The sequence below is a fragment of the Zonotrichia leucophrys genome, chromosome 5 (genome assembly GCF_028769735.1).
Source record: "Zonotrichia leucophrys gambelii isolate GWCS_2022_RI chromosome 5, RI_Zleu_2.0, whole genome shotgun sequence".
In the NCBI taxonomy this organism is placed as follows: domain Eukaryota; kingdom Metazoa; phylum Chordata; class Aves; order Passeriformes; family Passerellidae; genus Zonotrichia; species Zonotrichia leucophrys.
In genome coordinates this window covers 49,429,179-49,448,923 of record NC_088175.1, presented here as the reverse complement: position 1 = coordinate 49,448,923, position 19,745 = coordinate 49,429,179, and the positions used below count along the sequence as shown (strand labels likewise).

At 45.7% G+C, this 19,745-nt stretch overlaps 1 protein-coding gene across 1 annotated transcript; it reads left to right on the top strand.

Moving 5' to 3' along the window:
• The first annotated feature begins 1,101 nt into the window (after positions 1 to 1,101).
• Positions 1,102 to 19,158, top strand: NAT10 (N-acetyltransferase 10). The gene is made up of 28 exons (XM_064715457.1): positions 1,102 to 1,274; positions 2,707 to 2,798; positions 3,168 to 3,339; positions 3,629 to 3,751; positions 4,080 to 4,141; positions 4,407 to 4,521; positions 5,809 to 5,916; positions 6,458 to 6,591; positions 6,960 to 7,053; positions 7,419 to 7,517; positions 8,458 to 8,594; positions 8,695 to 8,819; positions 9,732 to 9,882; positions 10,243 to 10,339; positions 11,211 to 11,327; positions 11,429 to 11,530; positions 11,635 to 11,709; positions 12,148 to 12,264; positions 12,430 to 12,563; positions 13,025 to 13,073; positions 13,523 to 13,616; positions 13,715 to 13,825; positions 14,930 to 15,102; positions 15,192 to 15,311; positions 15,900 to 15,998; positions 16,371 to 16,444; positions 17,601 to 17,684; positions 18,721 to 19,158. The coding sequence occupies exons 1-28, from the start codon at positions 1,167 to 1,169 to the stop codon at positions 18,812 to 18,814; spliced, it is 3,060 nt and encodes a 1,019-aa protein (XP_064571527.1). The 5' UTR covers positions 1,102 to 1,166; the 3' UTR covers positions 18,815 to 19,158.
• The last annotated feature ends 587 nt before the right edge of the window (positions 19,159 to 19,745 follow it).

Below are 19,745 nucleotides of genomic sequence, written 5' to 3'. Positions count from 1 at the left end.
AAGCTAAGAATAAATCTATCTATGCAAATAGCTGGGCTCAACTTTGGTATTGAAAGGTTAGAACAGCTTGAGAATAAAATTCCATGTTTCTGAAACCTTACTGGAATTTCAGCTCAGGTTGATAGAGAAGTCATTTTCTTGTTGCTGCTCCATGGCTGTGCAGCTTGGGATTTTGTAGGGAAAACTTTCCAACAGCTCTGGTGGATTTATTAAGAAGCAGAAATAAATGTCAGCAGCTCCCTCCCCTTCCTGAGGAGCAGGATTCCTGATATTGATATTCCCTGGGGGTGGCTGAGTGTCCTCAATGAATCCTACAGATCTGTTCTTTACTGGATGTGTTCTGTTTGGTCTCTGCACTCTTGTTTCCTTAGGAAACTGCCTCCAAATGCCCTTTAATATATATATAAAAATATATATAACATATATTTCTAAATATAAATATTAGAAATATAATAGATAAATATAAATTTTATAAGCTTTATATTATATATTATATTTATATATCTAGATATTATATATATATAGATAACATCTATTTTTTATTTATTTATATTTATATGCATATGCGTGTATATATGTGTATATATATTTGGTTTTGTCATCTCTCCCCCCGGAGGAAAGGCCACCCAGACTCAGAGTTGGCAGGTGTGGAAATGGAATTATCTTTATAAAATCAAAAATTTAAAATTTATAAAACCTGCTCTTTGTGCCCACACGCCTGGAGGGGTCAGAGGCAGGATTTGTTTAGAATAAATCGTAAAAAAAATTAAAAAGGGAAGGGAAGGGAATTTCAAGGAAAGGAAAAAGGAAGAGGAAAGCTGTGGGCAGTAGGGGCTGCTCTGTGTCTCGCAGGGATTTTGGGAGCCGGCTGGGTACAGAAATCTATTCCCATGTGGAAAGCTACTTTCAGTTACTGTACTTGAGACCTCGACACACAGAGCAGCGTATATATGTGTGTTTTATGCGCGATTTTACAGAAATGTGTATTTAGAAATACACCTGGGTCGCGCAGGCGGCCTGCGCGGGCAGCCCCGGGGTCCTCCCGCACCGCGCGGCGCTCGCGGCCGGGCCCAGGCGGCTCCCACGTGGTGCGGGGGCAGCGGGAGCGGGGAGGGGCCGCGGGAGAGCGGGGAGAGGGAGCCGGGAGAGCTCCGGGAGCCGCAGCCATGCAGCGCCGCAAGGTGGACAACCGCATCCGCGTCCTCATCGAGAACGGCGTGGCGGAGCGGCAGCGGAGCCTGTTCGTGGTGGTGGGAGACCGCGGCAAGGACCAGGTACGGCCGTGCCGGAGCTGCCGCAGCTCCTCGGGCCCTGCTCCGCTCTCTCCAGCGGGAGTGGAATCCTGGCAGCCCCAGGCAGAGCAGCGGGGACTGAGGGGAGGGAACTCACAGGGACAGGGTTGAAAATGGTGTGTGAGACCCCCCTAGGGCATCTCCCGGCTGGGAAACTCCTGAACGGCAAATGGTGCTCAGGACAGGCTGCGGTGTGTGAGCTTGGTTTGGTTTTTTAACTTGTTTTATAACTGTTAAACTTTCCGACTGGCTGTAGGTTTTTCCCCCTCGGTTCTGCCCTGTGGTGGTTTCTCTCTCGGGGTGGGCTTTGAGTTGTCTCGCAGATGAACCTGCTGAAGTTGTGTGAAGGAAATTCAGTGCTAAACTCGTTTTTCTTTGGGGAATCTGGCCTTGTGTTTTTCAAGTGGGGAGGGGAAGAACAGCTCGGCAAACGCGCGGTGGTTTAGGACAAGTCCATTCACAAAATCACAGAGTTGTTCAGGGTGGAAAAGCCCTCCCAGACCGCTGAGTCCAGCAAGGCCAAGGCAGCGCCAACCCACGTCCCCAAGTGCCACAACTGCGGGACTTTTTAATCCCTGCGGGGATGGGGACTCAACAGCCCACTCAAGGAAGAAATTTTGCCTTAAAACCAACCTAAACCTCCCCTGGCACAGCCTGAGGCCTTTTCCTCTCCTCTTGTCCCTTGTTCCTGGGAGCAGAGCCCGACCTTGCTGCCCTTTTCCATCAGGATCTGTGCAGAGCACTAAGGTCCCCCTGAGGCCCCTTTTCTCCAGGCTGAGTCCTTTCCCAGCTCCCTCAGCCATTCCTGGTGCTCCAGCCCCTTCCCCAGCTCCATTCCCTTCCCTGGACAAGCTCCAGCCCCTCAGTGTCGTTCTTGCAGTGAGGGACCCAAAACTGAGCCCAGGGTTTTGCCCTGCCCTGTGCTGAGCAGAGGGGAGCAATCCCTGCCCTGCTCCTGCTGCTCTTCTGTTTTAACTGCTGTGTGACTGATAATTCATTTATTTCCAGTCTGTGGGCAAATAAAATTAGCTAATTATTAAAAAAAAAAGGTAAAACTTGGAAAAGAATGAGTTGTTCAGGTGGCAGTAGAGGAATGTTGGCATTATTTACTGATGGGTTCTGGCATCTCCCAGCTCTGGTTGTGTTCACTGAAGCCCACTTTGGAAAATCCTTATGAAGGAGTTATCCATAAGAGACAAAACTGTGTTTAGCCTGGAATTAGCAGTGTTGGTTCTGGCAGAGAAGGGAGCTGAGGACACAGGAGGTAAAACCCAGTGTCCTGCAGCCCTGGAGCAGGCACAGGCACAGCTCTGTTCTCCACGGTGGAAATGCAGCTGTAAAACCAAGTTTAGAGGAACTTTTTGCTTTGTGGTGCTCCCTGAGAGCTGTTTGTGAGTGCTCTGTGCCCTGGCAGGTCGTCATCCTCCACCACATGCTGTCCAAGGCCACGGTGAAGGCCAGGCCCTCTGTGCTCTGGTGCTACAAGAAGGAGCTGGGCTTCAGCAGGTAAGAGAGCCCTGCATCCTGCTGCTCCCTGGGCAGCCAGGGCTGTGGGCTGAGGGGAGGGCTGGGAGGGGAAGCCAGGGCTGTTCCTGGAGCAGCTGGGGCAAATCTGCTCTTCCAGGAGTGAAATCCCACAGCAGAGCTGGCACTGGCAGAAACTACCTCTGGTTTTTCTCCTTTAGCTCTAACACTGACTCTGCTACCATGGGCCAAACTCCCTTTTTAACCTTTTTTAACCTCAAAACTGAGGTTCCTCAGCTGTTTCACCTCAGTCATATTTAGGACTGAGCTCTGACTTCCAGGCTCAGCCTGAGCACACTTCCCTTAAACCCTTCCCCAAGAAAACTCCTGTATGGTTTTTTTCCCCTCCAGCCACAGGAAGAAGAGGATGAGGCAGCTGCAGAAGAAGATTAAGAGTGGGACTCTGAACATCAAGGATGATGATCCCTTCGAGCTGTTCATTGCAGCAACAAACATCCGCTACTGCTACTACAACGAGACCCACAAGATCCTGGGGAACACCTTTGGAATGTGTGTCCTGCAGGTCAGGAGGGCCTTGGCTCCCTAAAGGGCTCTACAAAAATCACTTGAAACATTGCAGGAATGGGGTTTATGGCTTCTGTCACTTCAGTTTTGGTGGCCTTGCTTTTCCCTCACGAGTGGTGTGAGGGTGAGTTGGCCTCGGTGGGAGTTGGAACAGGGCATTGCTTGGTGCAAATTTTAGTGGGAATTAAACTTGGAGGAATAAAGGTTTTAGGCTCTCTGTGCCTTTCAGTAGGAGCCAGCTGCTCTGCTGGACTCTGGGTAACTCTGAGGTTCTTTTTACTGCCCAGGATTTTGAAGCCTTGACTCCAAACCTGCTGGCCAGAACAGTGGAGACAGTGGAAGGTGGTGGAATTGTGGTGATCCTGCTGAGAACCATGAACTCCCTGAAGCAGCTCTATACAATGACAATGGTATGTGCAGCACAGAGGGTCTGTTCTCTGCCAGCAGCTGCATTGAGGGGATGCTGGGTGGGTATTTATTGATTCTATTATGGGCTGTTATCCTCCTTCCATCATCTTTCCTGCTCCTTCATCAGCAGTGGGAGGAGATGGGATGGGATTTGTTACACTCAGGCATTTCTGAAATGCTGCAGATGTGAGTGTTTCACCACAGAGTCAGGATCCTGTCTGGGATGTGCTGTGGATGGAAATGGAGGGATAAGAATGAGAAAGAAGGGGTCACAATCCTGTAAATGTCACTGTCACATTTTCCTTCTGTTTTCTTCCCTTTTTCCTTCAGGACGTTCACTCCCGGTACAGGACCGAGGCGCACCAGGATGTGGTGGGGAGGTTCAATGAGAGGTGAGTGGCTCAGAATGCAGAGGAGCTGGGCTGGCAGCCCAAGGAGAGCACCAGGAGCAGCACTGGCTGTTCCTGATGGGAAAACATCCCACAGGTCTGCCTTGGAACAGGCCTTATTCTGGAAGCTGGACTTGCGGCTCAGCTGTGGGGAGCTGTGAATACTCAGCTGTGGGGAGCTGTGAATTCTCTGTGTTTAGAAGAGAGTTCAGCTGAACCACCAGGGAGTGCTGCTGCTGTTTTTACTGAGTTTTCTCTGCCTGCCCAGGTTCATCCTGTCCCTGGCCTCGTGCAAGACCTGCCTGGTGATCGATGACCAGCTGAACATCCTGCCCATCTCCAGCCATGCTGCCAACATCACTCCTGTGCCCCCCCAGTCCCAGGTCAGTGAGTGATCCCAGCCCTTTGCCCTGCCACAAATCCCTCTGAGTTGGCACAGGGTGTTAAAGATTTAAAAACAGAGAATGTTTTTTTATTTCACCCTGATTTATATCAAATGATGGCATTGCAGAGAGGAAGCAGAACGTTCTACAGAAATTATGTGGGTGAAGCTTGGGGAGCTTTTTTTCTATATTCTGCCTTTTTTCTTTTTCCTGTCCTATCTCTTTTTGTGCTCGCCCATATTTATTAGTTTCCTGTACTGCTCAGCCCAGTGAGGTGGAGCTTGATTGTGGTTGCATGGAGGGATTTCAAGCTGATGGACCAATAAAAATACTTTTTTGGCATTTGAAGGGTGGGAGAGCACTTTGGAAATAAGTATATTGCAGGCTCAGGACACAGCTGGAAGTTGTGGCAGTTGTTTCAATTTCTGAGTTACACATGTCACATTCCAGGAAGAATTCCCTGAGGATAATCCAGACACATATTTGCGCTGTTAGAAGTGTATCCTTTTATCACTTCCAGTTGTGGACTGCAGTAAAGTGGAACCAGTTTTAAACAGAAATCTTGAAGCATTTAAGCTGTGCTGTGTGGCCTAAGAAATAACCAGTTCAGGTTCTGTCAGAGATGGTAAAAACATTCTAATAGGGCACTGATTAAAAAATAAATAAATAAAACAACTTGCTTTTATTGTTAGGAATAACACTGACAGCAGCACAAATGCTTATCTGTTGGCTGCAGAGGCTGGTGCCTTTGGAATTTTAAGTGACAACCAGGAAAATCAGCCTTCATTCCCATCTAAAACTGGTTGTGTTTGTGTCCAAGGTTATTGTTTAGCTCTGAAGGTCTGGATATTATTTTGGTATTGGTGCTACAGAAGTTTTTCCCCCTGCCTGGACACTGCATGTGAGAGGTGTAACAAAGATCATGAATGTCCAAAGACTAAAAAATTAATTAAATTATTCAGAGCACTCTTATTTAATCTGTTTTTCCTATCAATGCCATTCTGTAATTACTATGTGCTGCAAAATCCTTCCCTATTTTCCCTTCCAAGCCTGGGGAAGTCAGGACTGGGGAACCTCTTTGTGACCATTCTCCTGAAGATGTCTCGAAATTTAACTGTTAAACATATGTCTGTCCATATAAATTCTCATGGTTTTGAGGAATACATTTTTCTTGTGGTAACTTTTCCTTCCAGATCTTTTTCTCTGCCTGCCCAAAGGTGTCAGAAGACACCACAAAGGTAGGATTGTGCTGAAATACCCTTGGCTCATCCTGTTGTGTGCCCACAGGAGGAGAGCCTGGGGCCCCAGGACCTGGAGCTGAGGGAGCTGAAGGAGAGCCTGCAGGACACACAGCCTGTGGGAGTGCTGGTGGATGGCTGCAAAACCATGGATCAGGTTGGTGTGATGCCTCAGGTTTATATTTTTCAGATTTTGTGCTGCTTTAGTCTGTAGTTCTGAGCTTCATAGTAGGAGGTAGTAAGCTCTCTTCACAGAGTAGGGAGACAAAACAAGGGAGGTAGACCAAGGATAAATTATCCAAATTTCAGGCCCAAGATCATAAACAATGACAGAATGGAAAGAGATAAACAAGGATGGGACTTCATAAGCTAAAGGTGTAATTGGACAATTAACTCCAATATGCAAATTTGGAGCAGAACTTTTAAAAGTGAGAGACTTTGTGACTGGTTGTCCATTTTGTGGCCATTTTGGTTCATCTTGGGTGCAGCCCTGGCTGGGCTCTTGTGCTGCCCAAGGTGGATCCACTGAGGCCTTCTAATAAATCCCTACTTCATTCTTTAACTCCATCTGGCCTCTGTTCTAGGCCAGCCTCCCCAGGGCATCAGGTGTGCTGGCAGAGCTGAGCTTCTCTGGGTGGAGCAGGACTCAGGGTGAAAGAAACTCAAACTCTCTTTTCTGGGGGTTTTCTAATCCTCAGGCAAAAGCAGTTCTAAAATTCATTGAAGCCATTTCTGAGAAGACCCTGAGGAGCACTGTGGCATTAACAGCAGCCAGGGGACGAGGGAAATCTGCTGCTTTGGGGCTGGCCATTGCTGGAGCTGTGGCTTTTGGGTGAGTGATCCCCCCCCTCCAATCCCCCAGACCTTATCTGCATCCCTGAGTTGAAAAAAAAAAGACAAAACACAACTAAGATGACAGGATTGGAATATATTAGTAATATTCAATCTTAAATCCCTAATTTTTAATCTTATATCTTTTGATACAAGATTATATCTTGGCAACATTGTGTCTTTTTGTCAAATTTTTCTTAAAACTCAAAATAATCACACATAAATCAATATTAGTGTCCATAGGAATCTGCTGTGTTTTGGTTATTAGGTAAAGTCAACCCCTCCTGTTAAAAACCTAACCTGTTTAGTACTTATGTGGTAATATTTGTTCAAAAAAGCATTCAGCTCTTGTTTTGTTTTTCTCTGCAGTTACTCCAATATCTTTGTCACATCTCCCAGCCCTGACAACCTTCACACTCTCTTTGAGTTCATATTTAAAGGCTTTGATGCACTGCAGTATCAGGTGAGGGGAGCAGACTATTTTGCAATATTTTCCAAGCATTCCTGCTAGGAAGTTTTACACCTCATCTGTGCTTTTGGCTGTATAAGTTTGCTACCAGCCTTTTTTACAATGTTCTGCAAGAAAAGGAATCATGGTAGAGTTGTGTTTCTTTCTCTGTTTTTAAGCAGGGTAAACCAGTTTCTTTGTGAAACAGATTTTAACATCAGTAAATAATTTCCCAGTTCTCAGGCCTTTGAAGCTTTTATAAGAATTTTTGATTAGAATGTGAAATAACACTGTCTGAGCTTATTTTGATGATGATGATGGTAAATTATTTTTTTCTTATATCTTGGCTTCTTATATTGTTTAAAAATGTTGTTTTCCAGGAGCATTTGGACTATGAGATTGTTCAGTCCTTAAATCCAGAGTTCAACAAGGCAGTGGTCAGAGTGAATGTGTTCAAGGAGCACAGGCAGACCATCCAGGTAATTGGCATTCTTACCTTTCCAGCTTTGTTCCTGGCTGTGGTTTTTGCCAGTGTTGAAGTTGTTTTGATTTTAAGCATGTTCGTTCTTTGTGATGTGGAGCTGTCCTGGTGAGTTTTGCTGGAAGGCAGATCTTCAGGGAGTGACTTCCTCAAAATACCTTCTCTTTCAGAGAATAACTTGTAGGTTACAAAGCTCCCTCATGGGTTTCTCCCAGAACAAAAGCAAAGGAAGGTGAAAGGAGTGTTGCCTTAAGTTTTAGCTTTCATATTTTTCAGATTCTGTGCTGCTTTAGTGTGTAACTCTGAGCTTCATAGTAAGTGTTAGTAAGGTCTCTTCACAGAGAGAATTCCTTTTCCAGCTTGACATCCAAGGACAGCTGTTACAGCCTCAGGCCCAAAAAGCATAAACAACGGTGAATTGAAGAGTAAAAAACAAAGAGGATGGAACTTCATAACCTAAAACTGTAATTGGACAATTGACTCCAATATGCTGATAGACCAGAACTTATAAAAGTGAGAGACCTCATGACCAGTTGTCCGTTTTGTGACCATTTTGGGTCCATCTTGGGTGCAGCCCTGGCTGGTCTCTTGTACTGCCAGGGTGGATCTGTTGAGGCCTTTTAGTAAATCCCTACTTTATTCTTTAACTCTGTCCAGCCAGTTCTAGGTCAGTGAACAGTACAGGAAGATGTTTTAAAGATTAGATTTCCTTTATTTTCCTCACCTCTGCAGTTGAATTCCTGTGGAGTTGTGCCAAACAAGATGTGTGAGTCCTTGTTAGGGCAGCCTAAACACTCTCCTGACTTTCTGCTTTTCCACATCTCAGTCTCTGGCTTGGTGTTTGAGGAGAGCAGGGACAGCAAAGAGCTTTCCAGGGCTGCAGCTTTGAGGACCCTGGTGTTTCCCTGCTGGCAGTGACAGTGTCCCCTCCTTTGCAGTACATCCACCCTGCTGATTCTGTGAAGCTGGGCCAGGCCGAGCTCGTGGTGATCGACGAAGCTGCTGCCATTCCCCTGCCCCTGGTGAAGAACCTGCTGGGCCCTTACCTGGTGTTCATGGCTTCCACCATCAATGGGTGAGGCTGGAGCAGCCACTCTGCTGGGGCTCCCCAGAGCCCTGGCTGCCTGCCTGGTTCCTGTGGTTCCTGTTTCAGCTCCTTGTGTCCTGGTTCCCAGGTATGAGGGCACCGGGCGGTCGCTGTCCCTGAAGCTCATCCAACAGCTCCGCCAGCAGAGCGCCCAGAGCCAGGTGACCCTGACAGCAGAGAACAAATCCACAGCCACTGCCAAGCTCACCTCAGGTACAGCATGTCAGAGTCCCCCTAATGTGGGACTCCAGGCAGCTCTCTAAAATGCAGTTTATTCCATCCAAGATGTTCCAGCAGTCCAGGGTGGTGGGTGACAGAGCCTGTGCCTACAGTTCTCAGCTCCAGCTGCAGGCAGGCCTAGAGACCCTTTGGTTCAGGTTACATTGCATTATATACTTTTCTTTGCTGAGCATCTTAATACAGTAGAAGCAGTCTATACCTTAACTATTATCTATAGCCTATCATAACTACTATAATATTCATGTTACTGTTCTCCAATCAGTAAAAGTTAGTACATTACATTTTAAGCTAGAAGTTGTTATTCAGTCTTCTTGCTGTGGAAAATTCTGAGACATTTTTTCTACTTGCAACATCAGCAGGCTTGTTTGTCTGTGCTGTCTTTCTGCTTAGTAAAAACATCTTGTTTGAAGTGGGTTTATCCTTTGCTCTAAGCCATAAAAACCCCTTCTGACTAACACACCTTTTGCCTCCTTGGTTATCCAGCAATATTGGCTCAGCAATTCTTCTGTATCGAAACTTACTTCCATCTCTATTCCTTCATCAGATTCTATATTTAAAAATCTTTCTGCTAAGCATACATATATGTGAGACTTTCTTGTCAAACTTTCATCCTTCCCAACAACAGCACCTCTGGCCTGTGTGTGTCCTGGGGCTGCTGTCAGGCTGATCCATGGCTGTCCCACCTATCCATGTACTTTGCAGCTGTGGGAAGGGGTTGTGTGGGGAAATGACAGAACTCTGCTGGTTTTCCTCACAAGTTTCAGATGGAAGGCTTTTTAGAGGTGAAAAATCAGCATCTGAGTTTTGTAATCTGGGAGCGCTTCAGGGCACAGGGATCCTGTGGGGTGCTTGTCCAGCCCTGAGTGTCCTTTTTTACCCCTGCAGCTCGCACGTTGCACGAGGTGTCCCTGCACGAGTCCATCAGGTACGCCCCTGGGGACCCCGTGGAGAAGTGGCTGAATGATCTCCTGTGCTTGGACTGCCTCAACATCACCAGGATCATCTCTGGCTGCCCCCTGCCAGACACCTGTGACCTGTATCCTCACTGGAAGGGTCTCAGCCTGGCTCATGGCTGGGATAAGCTCAGCACAGTTGTTTCTCTAAGACCTCACCCCTGGCACTGGTGGTGGGTGCTGCCAGGACACCACCAAACCCCAGTTTTGCTGCAGGGACAACCTCACGGAAGGGTTGCATGAAGGGAGGCCCTTGTTGGAATTACAAAAGGTTTATCTTTACAGGTGAAGGGTGTGAAAGCTGCAAAGACTGCCCAACATTATTTATTCTTGTAGATTAAGCTGTTGGAGTCTAAGAAGGCAAGCCCAGATATTGAAAATAAACCAACAGGAAGCTTTTTCCTGGTTCCCAAGGAGTTATTTTCCTTAATCCTTGTATTTAGATACTATGTAAATAGAGACACACTCTTCTGTTACCACAGAGCATCAGAAGTTTTCTTGCAGAGGCTGATGGCCCTCTATGTGGCTTCACACTACAAGGTATGGCTTGGGCTTCTTCCATCCACTTTCATTCCCAGTTTCAGTGTGGAATTTTCTGGGGACAGAAGTGCTTGTTATGACAGCTTTGTTGACATTTCTAAACAGCTTCTGTTGCTTCTTGTTGTGTACAGAGCTGCGTTCTCCTTTCTCTGAAATCTCTGCCTCAGTCCTGGCTGCACATACTAGATTTTCAGATAGTCTGGAATAGTTTTGCCTTGAGAAAAAGTGGAGACTAAAATTCTAAATGAGCCTCCAAGCCTGTCAGGATTTTATCAGTGCTGAACCTCATTTGCAGTTCTCTTTACGATGTTCTGGTGGCCTCAAGTTCACCAGGAGCAGCACTATTATGAGGCTGAAAAGAGGAATAATTCCTCTCAAGGTTTCAAGACCAGGGTTAATCTGTAAATCTGGGGAAGTCCAGAAGCGCTGAGCTACTGAGTTCTAAAAATCTGAGGCTTAAAAAAAGATTGAGATTTGGTACTTAGGAGGTAAGGAGCTGTGAAAATATGAAGTTCAGGTGCATACATATTAGAGCACAAGATTTCCCTTGAGGAGAACCAGTGCTGTCTGGGGATGTGACAGCCATGAGATGGCCTGGGAGCTACTCCATCCCTCAGTATTGTATGAGTTCCAAATTTCTTAATAGCTCTAAATTTGGTAAATAGAGAGATTGTTTAGAAATCAGCTGGATTTTGAAGCTCTCCTCATGGAATAGCCATTTGGGTAACACTCTCAGACACACTTGTATCATTTTTGGGGTTGCCTGTGCAGGGCCAGGAACTGGACTCAGTCCTGATGGGTCCCTTCCAGTTCAGGGTATTCTGTGATTCTCTGGACAGTTTTTGATCTTTCTGATGTCTTCACCCTGCAGAACTCCCCCAATGACCTCCAGATGCTCTCTGATGCCCCTGCCCATCATCTCTTTTGCCTTTTGCCTCCTGTTCCACCCACCCAGAATTCCTTACCAGAAGTCCTGGCTGTTGTTCAGGTAAGAGAATGACTCTGAGTGTCAGTTTTGATCCTGGTCTAGTTGAGCAGGAGGAAGCATTTTGTGTGTCTGTGTTCATGGTTTTGTGTCTTTCCTGGCAGGTGTGCATGGAGGGAGAGATCTCCCGCCAGTCCATCATGAACAGCCTCTCCAGGGGGAAGAAAGCCTCTGGTGATCTGATTCCCTGGACCATTTCAGAGCAGGTGGGTGATTTGGCTGTGCACTGGCACCCAGGGTGGATTTCATGTATATCTTGTTTCCAGAGTGCCCAGCAGTGTCCTTAAATGGGCTCTTTGTCCCTGTGCAGTTCCAGGATCCGGATTTTGGGGGCCTCTCCGGCGGGCGTGTGGTTCGCATCGCGGTTCACCCGGACTACCAGGGGGTAAAGTACCTGGGGCCAGCTCTGGTGGGGCCAGGGAAATGGAAATGGCTCTGCAGGCAGAGCTCAGAACAGGGCAAACACTGCAGCTCCTCCAGTTCTTAGCTTTTTAAGCTCAGGGCACCAAACCAGTGCTCCCAGAGCATCCCGAGCCACCGTACACAATCCAGGGATATTTGCTGTGACCTTACCAAGTGTTTGGCATTTTCTGAGTGCCAGAGTTAAGCCCCAAGAATTACCACACAGCCCTGAACTACCAGGGCTGATGCTGATTTCTTCTGTACTGTCCTTCTCCCTGGAGATGCCATGTGGCCAAAAAAAGCATTTTTGCAGTGACTGAGTGATGTCTGCGCTGCTGATTGTTTGTTAATAGGTTTTAAGGGGAGGACGTTAAAAATCAGAGACTGGTTTTGCTTACAGTGTGTTGTTGCTTCTTCACAGATGGGCTATGGCAGCAGAGCTCTGACTTTGCTGCAGATGTACTATGAAGGCAAATTCCCATGTTTGGAAGAAGAAACAGTTCAAAAGCCAAAAGAAATCACAACTGTGAGCAGTGAGGTATGGTAACTTTTTTTCATTTTCTGTCATGCTGAGCTGCATAATTTCCCCTGTAAGTCTCCACTCTGTAGGGAGGAAATTCTCAGATTTTCATAAAGAAGAAGAGCTTTACTTTGCAGCTTTCTGTGGGGATTGCTGCTAACCCATTCCCACTTTCTTTTCCAGACTGTTGGTTTATTAGAAGAGGTTGTGACACCCCGGAAAGATTTGCCTCCTTTGCTGCTCAAACTGAGTGAGAGACAAGCTGAGCACCTGGACTATCTCGGGGTGTCTTATGGCCTGACACCCAGATTGCTCAAGTAGGACATGATTCTATTTCCCAGTTACATCTTGCCCATCTTAAACAGATAATGAGCTTTACTTGCCCAATTTTTCCAGGGTGTAGAAGTAAGAACAGCCTGTGATAGGTAGGGAGTGGTTCAATTCTCATCCCTGTGACCTGTAGAAACGTGAGGTGCTGCTGACTTCAGAGCTGCTGGTTTTTACCTGACTGATGTAAATGCCTTTCACAGCACCTTGAAAGTGTGCATTTTTTGACATTACAGTCACAATTTTTCACTCCCTTGAGCTGGACCCTCAGTCAGGTGGATGCTGTTCCTGCTTTCTGACAGAAAGCTCATTTGCTCTGATTGTTGGTGTGTCATAGAGACTTTTGCTTGCTCCTCACCAGCTGTCCTTGTACAGCAGATAAATTGTGTTTAACCACAATTTATTACTTATTTAGCTCCATAATTCTCACTGTGTTCCCTCTTTTGCCCAGGTTTTGGAAGCGTGCTGGATTTGTGCCAGTTTATCTGAGGCAGACCCCTGTAAGTACCACACTGTTGCTGAGTGAAAACCCAGCCCTGCTGAAATCCCTGGGCATGCATTCCAGCAGATTCTGTGAGAAGGGGTTTGGGGCAGAAGGGTTTGCTGACGCTGCTTTTAAGTCTTGGTTTATGTTCATTTTTGTTCTTTGGGCCTATAGTTAAGGAGTAGAGTTTTAGGGTTGTGAATGTGGGCCTCCAAGTAGTTTGCTCATAAAATTTTACAGCTGTTGAGGGCTATTAATATGGTTATTGGTAAAATAGCTGAGATTTACCGAATTCTAGAAGTTCATAGGTTTTCCATTAAGTGGAGGTGGTCAGTAGCAGTTGATGCATCTGTTGTTGTTGATTTAGAAGGTATTTCCCTTCCTCAGCTGAGCAGAGTTGCAAAAGGTTCATGGGGGTGATGGAAAATCCACCACAGAATCACAGAACTGTATCTTATTTATCAGAATGACCTGACAGGGGAGCATTCCTGCATCATGCTGAAGATGCTCAATGAAGAGGACTCTGAGCAGGAACCTTGGCTCACTGCCTTCTGGAAAGGTAACTCTGATCCTGCTGACTCTCAAGGACCTTCTGGGCTGTTTATTATTCTATTCTGTTACACTGGGGTTATTTATTTTTGTCCTCTTGCCCTGTAGATTTTAGGAGGCGCTTCCTTTCCCTGCTTTCCTACCAGTTCAGCACCTTCTCTCCCTCCTTGGCACTGAACATTCTACAGAACAAAAATATCAAACAGCAGCCCCAAGCACGTGAGTACCCTGACTGGGACAGCTGTAAGTGCATGGCAGAGCAGGGCTGGAGCCTGGCACCTCAATTTGCTGTTTTCTCAAGATGTTTAACAGGAGAATCCTCTGGGGAGAACTTGGTACTTGTGTCTTGTGGGGTTTTAGTGTCTGGTTCTAGAGGGTTTTCCTGCTGCAGCAAGGGAACAAACCTCTTTTACAGCAAAAGTTTTGAATTAAGACCCTGGAATCGACAAGAGCTCTTTGAACAATGACTTGTAACTATTGTCAGGTGTAATTTATGCCCTTTCCACTGACTGGACTTTCACAGCATTAAATTGCTGTGTTGTAATATAGCAATGCTTAGTGCCAGCAAGAACATGCTTTAAGCAGGTAATAAGCAGAAATATTATAGTAAGGCTACAAAACACAAGTAATAAACTACATGATTATGAAGGTTTCTTTTTAGGTGAACAGAGAGGGGGAATTGTGGGAATCCGCAAAATCAGAGGGTTTTGGGAAAGCTGCAAGATGCAGGCCTCAGATACAGCAGAACTGTGAGTAGAGCTAAAGCAGCAGCCATGAGATAGGCCAGCAGAAAAAGTATTTAAACTGTAGGAAAGCAAGTGCAAATAGAACAATGGCCTGTGTATTAATGCTTGTCTGAATAGCTTTCTAAGCTACAGAAAGTATATCTAGCAAGATATTAGGAGGGTTAAAACTTTATAATGGAGCTCTGTGCATTGTGTTTTAAGGCTTACAAGTAGGTATTGTATTCAAAATAAGCAAGCATTGTTTTAACCAAAGGTACATGTGCTTATGGTGATTGGATAGAACTACTGTCAATGTGCTTTTGCTTTGTGTGATTGGTCAAGAAGCTTATAAAGTAAGTTGTAACATTAGGTTTTCTGGTCTGCTGCCTGGAATGTGAGCTGGTGGCATCTTCCCATTGTCATAATCATGTAATGAGACTGATGCTGAAAAATAAAACAGCTCGAGGTGCTTTCAGCAGCAGCCCCGTCTCATTCATGTCTGTAAATAGCCCCCCTTGCCAGCATCACTAAATACCTGAATTCCTGCTAAACACTGAGGAACATTGCCAACCTTGCTGTGTTTCTCTGCTCCCGCCAGCCCTGAGCCGTGCTGAGCTGGAGTCAGCCTTCATCCCGTACGACCTGAAGAGGCTGGAGATGTACTCCCGCAACATGGTGGACTACCACCTCATCATGGACATGGTGCCCACCATTGCCAGGATGTTCTTCCTCAGCCAGATGGGAGACATCTCCCTCTCTGCTGCACAGTCGGTGTGTGTGTGGGCAGGGTGGATTTGGGGAGTGAGCTGGGCATGTGTGTCTGTCTTTGCTCTGTGCTGAAATCCCTGTCTCTTCCTCAGGCCCTTTTCCTAGGGATTGGCCTGCAGCATAAATCTCTGGACCAGCTGGAAAAGGAGCTGGAGCTGCCCAGCAGTCAATTGATGGGGCTCTTCAACAGGATCATCCGCAAAGTGGTGCAGGTGGGAGCTCAGGACAAGCCTTGGCCATGTGGGACCATCATTCCAAAATTCACAGAAAATACGGCACTAAGAGAGAGCTGGGTCAGAGCTGGGCATCCTTAACACATCCCCACTTACTGACCATAAACTTGGCAAGCGGGGAAAATCCCAGCTGGAAAATGTGTGGCAGTGATTTAAATGCCCATGGTTGGAAGTTTGGAACTCAGTGGTCTTTAAGGTCCTGTCCAACCCTTAATGATTCTGTGTAGTGATTTCCCAGATAAGAGTGCTTATCTTACAGTTTTCCATGTTGAAGTGCCCTGACCAGAATGGTGAGACAATCCTTGTTGCCTGAGCCATTGTTCAGAGCGTTGGTGGCATCTCAGCTTTCCTTGGAAAAAAATAAAATTATTTCCCAGTGTTACCTAGAGGTAGACTTGAAATCCACTGAAATAATTGTAAAGTTTTGGAACTGGTTCCTGGTTTTCTTTCTCTCTAAGGTTTAGGATAACAAAGCTCCTGAAGTCTGGGTTTAGGAGTTCATTGTAGAGGTGATAAATGATGTTTTAAAAACCAAGTCTTACATGTGCTGGCTTGTTTCATTTTCAGCTGTTCAACACAGTCCAGGAAAAGGCTGTGGAGGAGCAGATGGCAGCAACAAAGGATGTTGTGATGGAGCCAACGCTGAAATCTTTAAATGATGATTTGGTAATTACAAACTTTATTCCTGGTTCATATGTAAACACTTCAGGGGAGTTCACCTGAGGGCAGAAACATTAAATTTCCTGGATGGAAAGGGTTCCACACCACATCTGGCACTGTAAGGGAGTTAAAACCTGACAGGTTTGCATTATGTGCAGCTGGAGTTGTGCTTTAAGCTGCAGTGTGGGGTTTTCACAGAAAATTACAAGTTTGTATGTACAAATAACATAAAAATGAAATTAAATAAAAGAGAGAAGCTATTCAGGACCAGCTGGTATTTGGTTTAGGGGATGTATTTGTGGGGAAAAGTATTTTCTTCTCATTACAAAGTCATTGTTGCCATCGGGACCTAAAGCATCTTGTGCTGTCCTGTTGCAGGAGGAGGCTGCAAAGGAATTCCAAGAAAAGCACAAGCAGGAGGTGATGAAGCTGAAGGAGATGGACCTCACACAGTAAGAATTCATCTGCCTGGGTCTCAAATCCAGTTTTTTCCTGGGTGGAATGCTGGGTCTTGCTGGGATTTGTGCACAAGGCTGTAGGTGCAGTAGACCATCAGTAAATGAGAACCAGTGTGTATTGTCAGCAGTGGGTAAAGCATAAAAAACCCAAATCAACTCAAAAAGGGCAAGCAACCAGAGCTTTAGTAAAGTGTCTTAAGCAGACTTTTACTTAAAACCAAAGCTTTTACTTCAGTGTCTTAAGCAGACTTCTGTTTTTCTGGACCAACAGGAGTTACAGATGCCACTGATTCTCTCTCTTCCCTCTCCCCTCCCACTTTTTGTCTTACAAACACTGCTCACTGTGCTGATGTCCCAGGGAAGTTGTCTGGCCTGGCTTTAAATTGGTCTCTGGTAAATCTGGCAAAAGGAATTATAACCTTCTTTGAACCTTTAGTTGCCATGTTTGGAGAAAGGACAAGAATGGATGTGATTTGAAGTGACTTGTAAGTCAGTCACATAAGGAAAATAATACAACCAGAATGTTTTCAAATTAATTCTATTTTATAGCATTGATAGTGCTGCATACCTTTTTGTCATTTTGGACTCTGTTTCCTGTTTTTTTTATCCTCAGCCAGAAACAGATTTTTGTTCTCCATGTGAGGAGAGAGACACAAAAATCTATTTTGAATACTTTTCAATGCAGGTTGTAGAAAACTTGTTGGGGCTTTGTCCAACATTGTTCAGCTCTGTGGACAAAGCCTTATCTATTCCAAACCTCCAAGAACTTGAGATGGAGAGCAGTCACTCCATTGTGCTACACAGCTGCTTTGCCTCTTTAAATCTGGGTGTCATTTCCAGGGTGCTTGAACACCCAGACAAGGGCCAAAGGACATGAGCTTACTTGAGTAGCAATTTTTGTCTTAATTTCTCTTTTTAAAAGCAAGCTGCAGCTCTTCACTTTTTCCCAGACTGATTTAGGAAAGCTGTCCCATGCCAGCTTTGCCAGCTTGATTTAGTGTGTGTTTCCCAAATCCAGTTTGGTTGGGTGCTGGCACAGTGGCTTTGTTTGCAGAGTAGTGTGTGCCTGACAGTAGAAACACCTCATTTTTCTGTTGTTTTCCTCTGAGCTAACAATTGGACTTGCCTTTCCTTCCCCTTTCCCACTCAGGTACATTATCAGGGGGGATGATGAGGAGTGGAACGAGGTGCTGAGCAAGGCAGGACAGAACGCTTCCGTCGTCAGCCTGAAAAGGTAAAGGAACTTGAAATATTCCAGAGATCTGTCCTCTTCCTGCTGGCTTTGTTAAATGTTTTCCAAAAGAGTGAAGCCTGAGGGTTAAAAGTGAACTCAGTGTCCTGGCTAGATCCTCAGTTTTCCTGAGGGAATTGGGGTGTGAGCAGCTGTGAGCTCATCTACCCAGTGTTCCTCTGTTGCTCTAAGGTTGGTCCTCTCTTCATTAACATGTTTAATTCTGGCTCTTTTGCTGATGATCTGATCCTGATCCCACACAGAAGCTGGGACTGTTCCTCCCTTGGGTCACTCATTCCACTTGAGTGCCCAATTTGCTTTGGGATCTAACACTGAGTGGGAGCACCTGGAGGTGTCAGTGGATAAAATGCAAATTCAGGAAAAAAATCTTTCAAAAGTGAGCTTGAGCCTGGAAAATGTCTGTATTTCTACAATTCCTTAATTCTCATCCATCTTCTTTCTTCTGCCATGCCCAGCATGTAATTTTCCCATTTTTTTCCTTGGGGATTTATAGGTGAGACTTCCCTGCTCACTTATTTCCCCTTCTTGGAGTGCCTGACACCTCAGGTAATTATGTGATCTCTGTTCCACCCTTTCATGGTTTTTTCCATGAATGCTGGGAGCTGTAAGTTTCCAAAAGCCTTCCAGGAAGGAGAGACTCTTAGCAGCTGCTTAAAAAGATCAGAGCTTGGAATTCCTGTTGTGTTTACTTGAATCAAAATCCAGTGCAGGGACAAAATTGAATGTTTTAAAACAATCAGTAGTTTCTCTTCTAGGTACTCTAAATTCCAGATACCGCATTTAGGACAGATAAAGTTTTGAAAAGCAAACACAAGAGCTAAAAGACAAGAGCTAAAAATCAAGATCTTCTGGGTTGGATAATGTCAGGACACTATAAAATCTAAGTCAGGCTCTTCTTTGTGCTTTTTCTAGCACCAAGTTTAAAATTTCTCCCTCGCTCCTATATTACAACAAAGATTTCCCTGCTGGATGGCAAGGCCAGTGCATTTTTAACAGATGTTTTGTTCCTGTTTTCCAGTGAGAAAAAAAGAAAACTAGAAACAGCACGAGGACCCAAACAACAGAAGAAATTTAAGAAAACTAAAGATCTAAAGCAGAAGAAGAAGAAATGACTTAAAAGCCAATCAATGAACTTGAATGAACAAGTGCTGGGTCTGTACTTAAAAAGCCCTGTTCCCCTCTAAAGCAAGAGACTATTTTGGAGGGAAGAAAAATCCTGAGAGGCATCTTTCAAGTGTTTGTATTGTGGGAAGAGCAGTGTTTGTGTGAAGATTTTTATATGAAGGGTGACTGCAGTGTGTGAGTGAGGAACTGGAATGCACTGGAATAATGAAAGTGCTTGAGCAGCTCCAAAATTCCCATTCCAGGAAGGGCAGATCTGTAAACTTCCTGCATCTTAATGGTTCTGTGGTTCATTAAACAAGAATTTGGACAACAAAGGACAGAAATGTTACTCTGCCTTAGCACTGCAGCTCACCTTGGTCTCTGCAGCTGCTGGTTCTGGTGGTCTTTGGAGCTTGAGGGGGCTTTTATGTCCTTTGTATTTGGGGCTGGGTGGTCACTGCACACTCACTGTGCCTCCCTGCACGCCCAGAGCTGCCCCTTGCCTGTGGGGGAAAGTTTTGTGTTCAGGTTCCAGAAATCAGCACTGTTGTACCAAAACCTGCTTGTGGGATCTCCTCTCTGACCTCAGGGGGAATTTGAGCAGCCAAGCACTGAATTCCCAGCACTTGGCAATGACTATGCCAGTCTGGAGCTGGGGCTGGCTGTGACTCGGGTTCTGCTGCCTCTCACACTCCAGAGGCCTCAAACCCAGGCCAGAGCTCTGCCATAGTGTCCCCCAATCCCAGTCCTGAGAGCCCTGCTGCAGTGCCCTGATATCCTTCTGGCTTTTTGCTCTGGGGGTTTGGAACAGAGCCCTGCCTGCAGCTGAGGGCACAGCTGTGTTGTGTTTACCTGCAGATCTCACAGCTCCTTTTCCTGGCAAATCCTGAGGTAAGGACAGCTTTTCTTCTCCAGGAGGCTGATCTTAAACAAACACAG

Bases quoted from the DNA above. Each gene is read 5' to 3' on its own strand.
- NAT10 (XM_064715457.1), top strand. From the start codon at position 1,167: ATGCAGCGCCGCAAGGTGGACAACCGCATCCGCGTCCTCATCGAGAAC. The intron at 7,054-7,418 runs GTGAGGGGAGCA...GTTGTTTTCCAG, and splicing joins TTGATGCACTGCAGTATCAG to GAGCATTTGGACTATGAGAT. The intron at 11,710-12,147 runs GTAAAGTACCTG...GCTTCTTCACAG, and splicing joins TTCACCCGGACTACCAGGGG to ATGGGCTATGGCAGCAGAGC.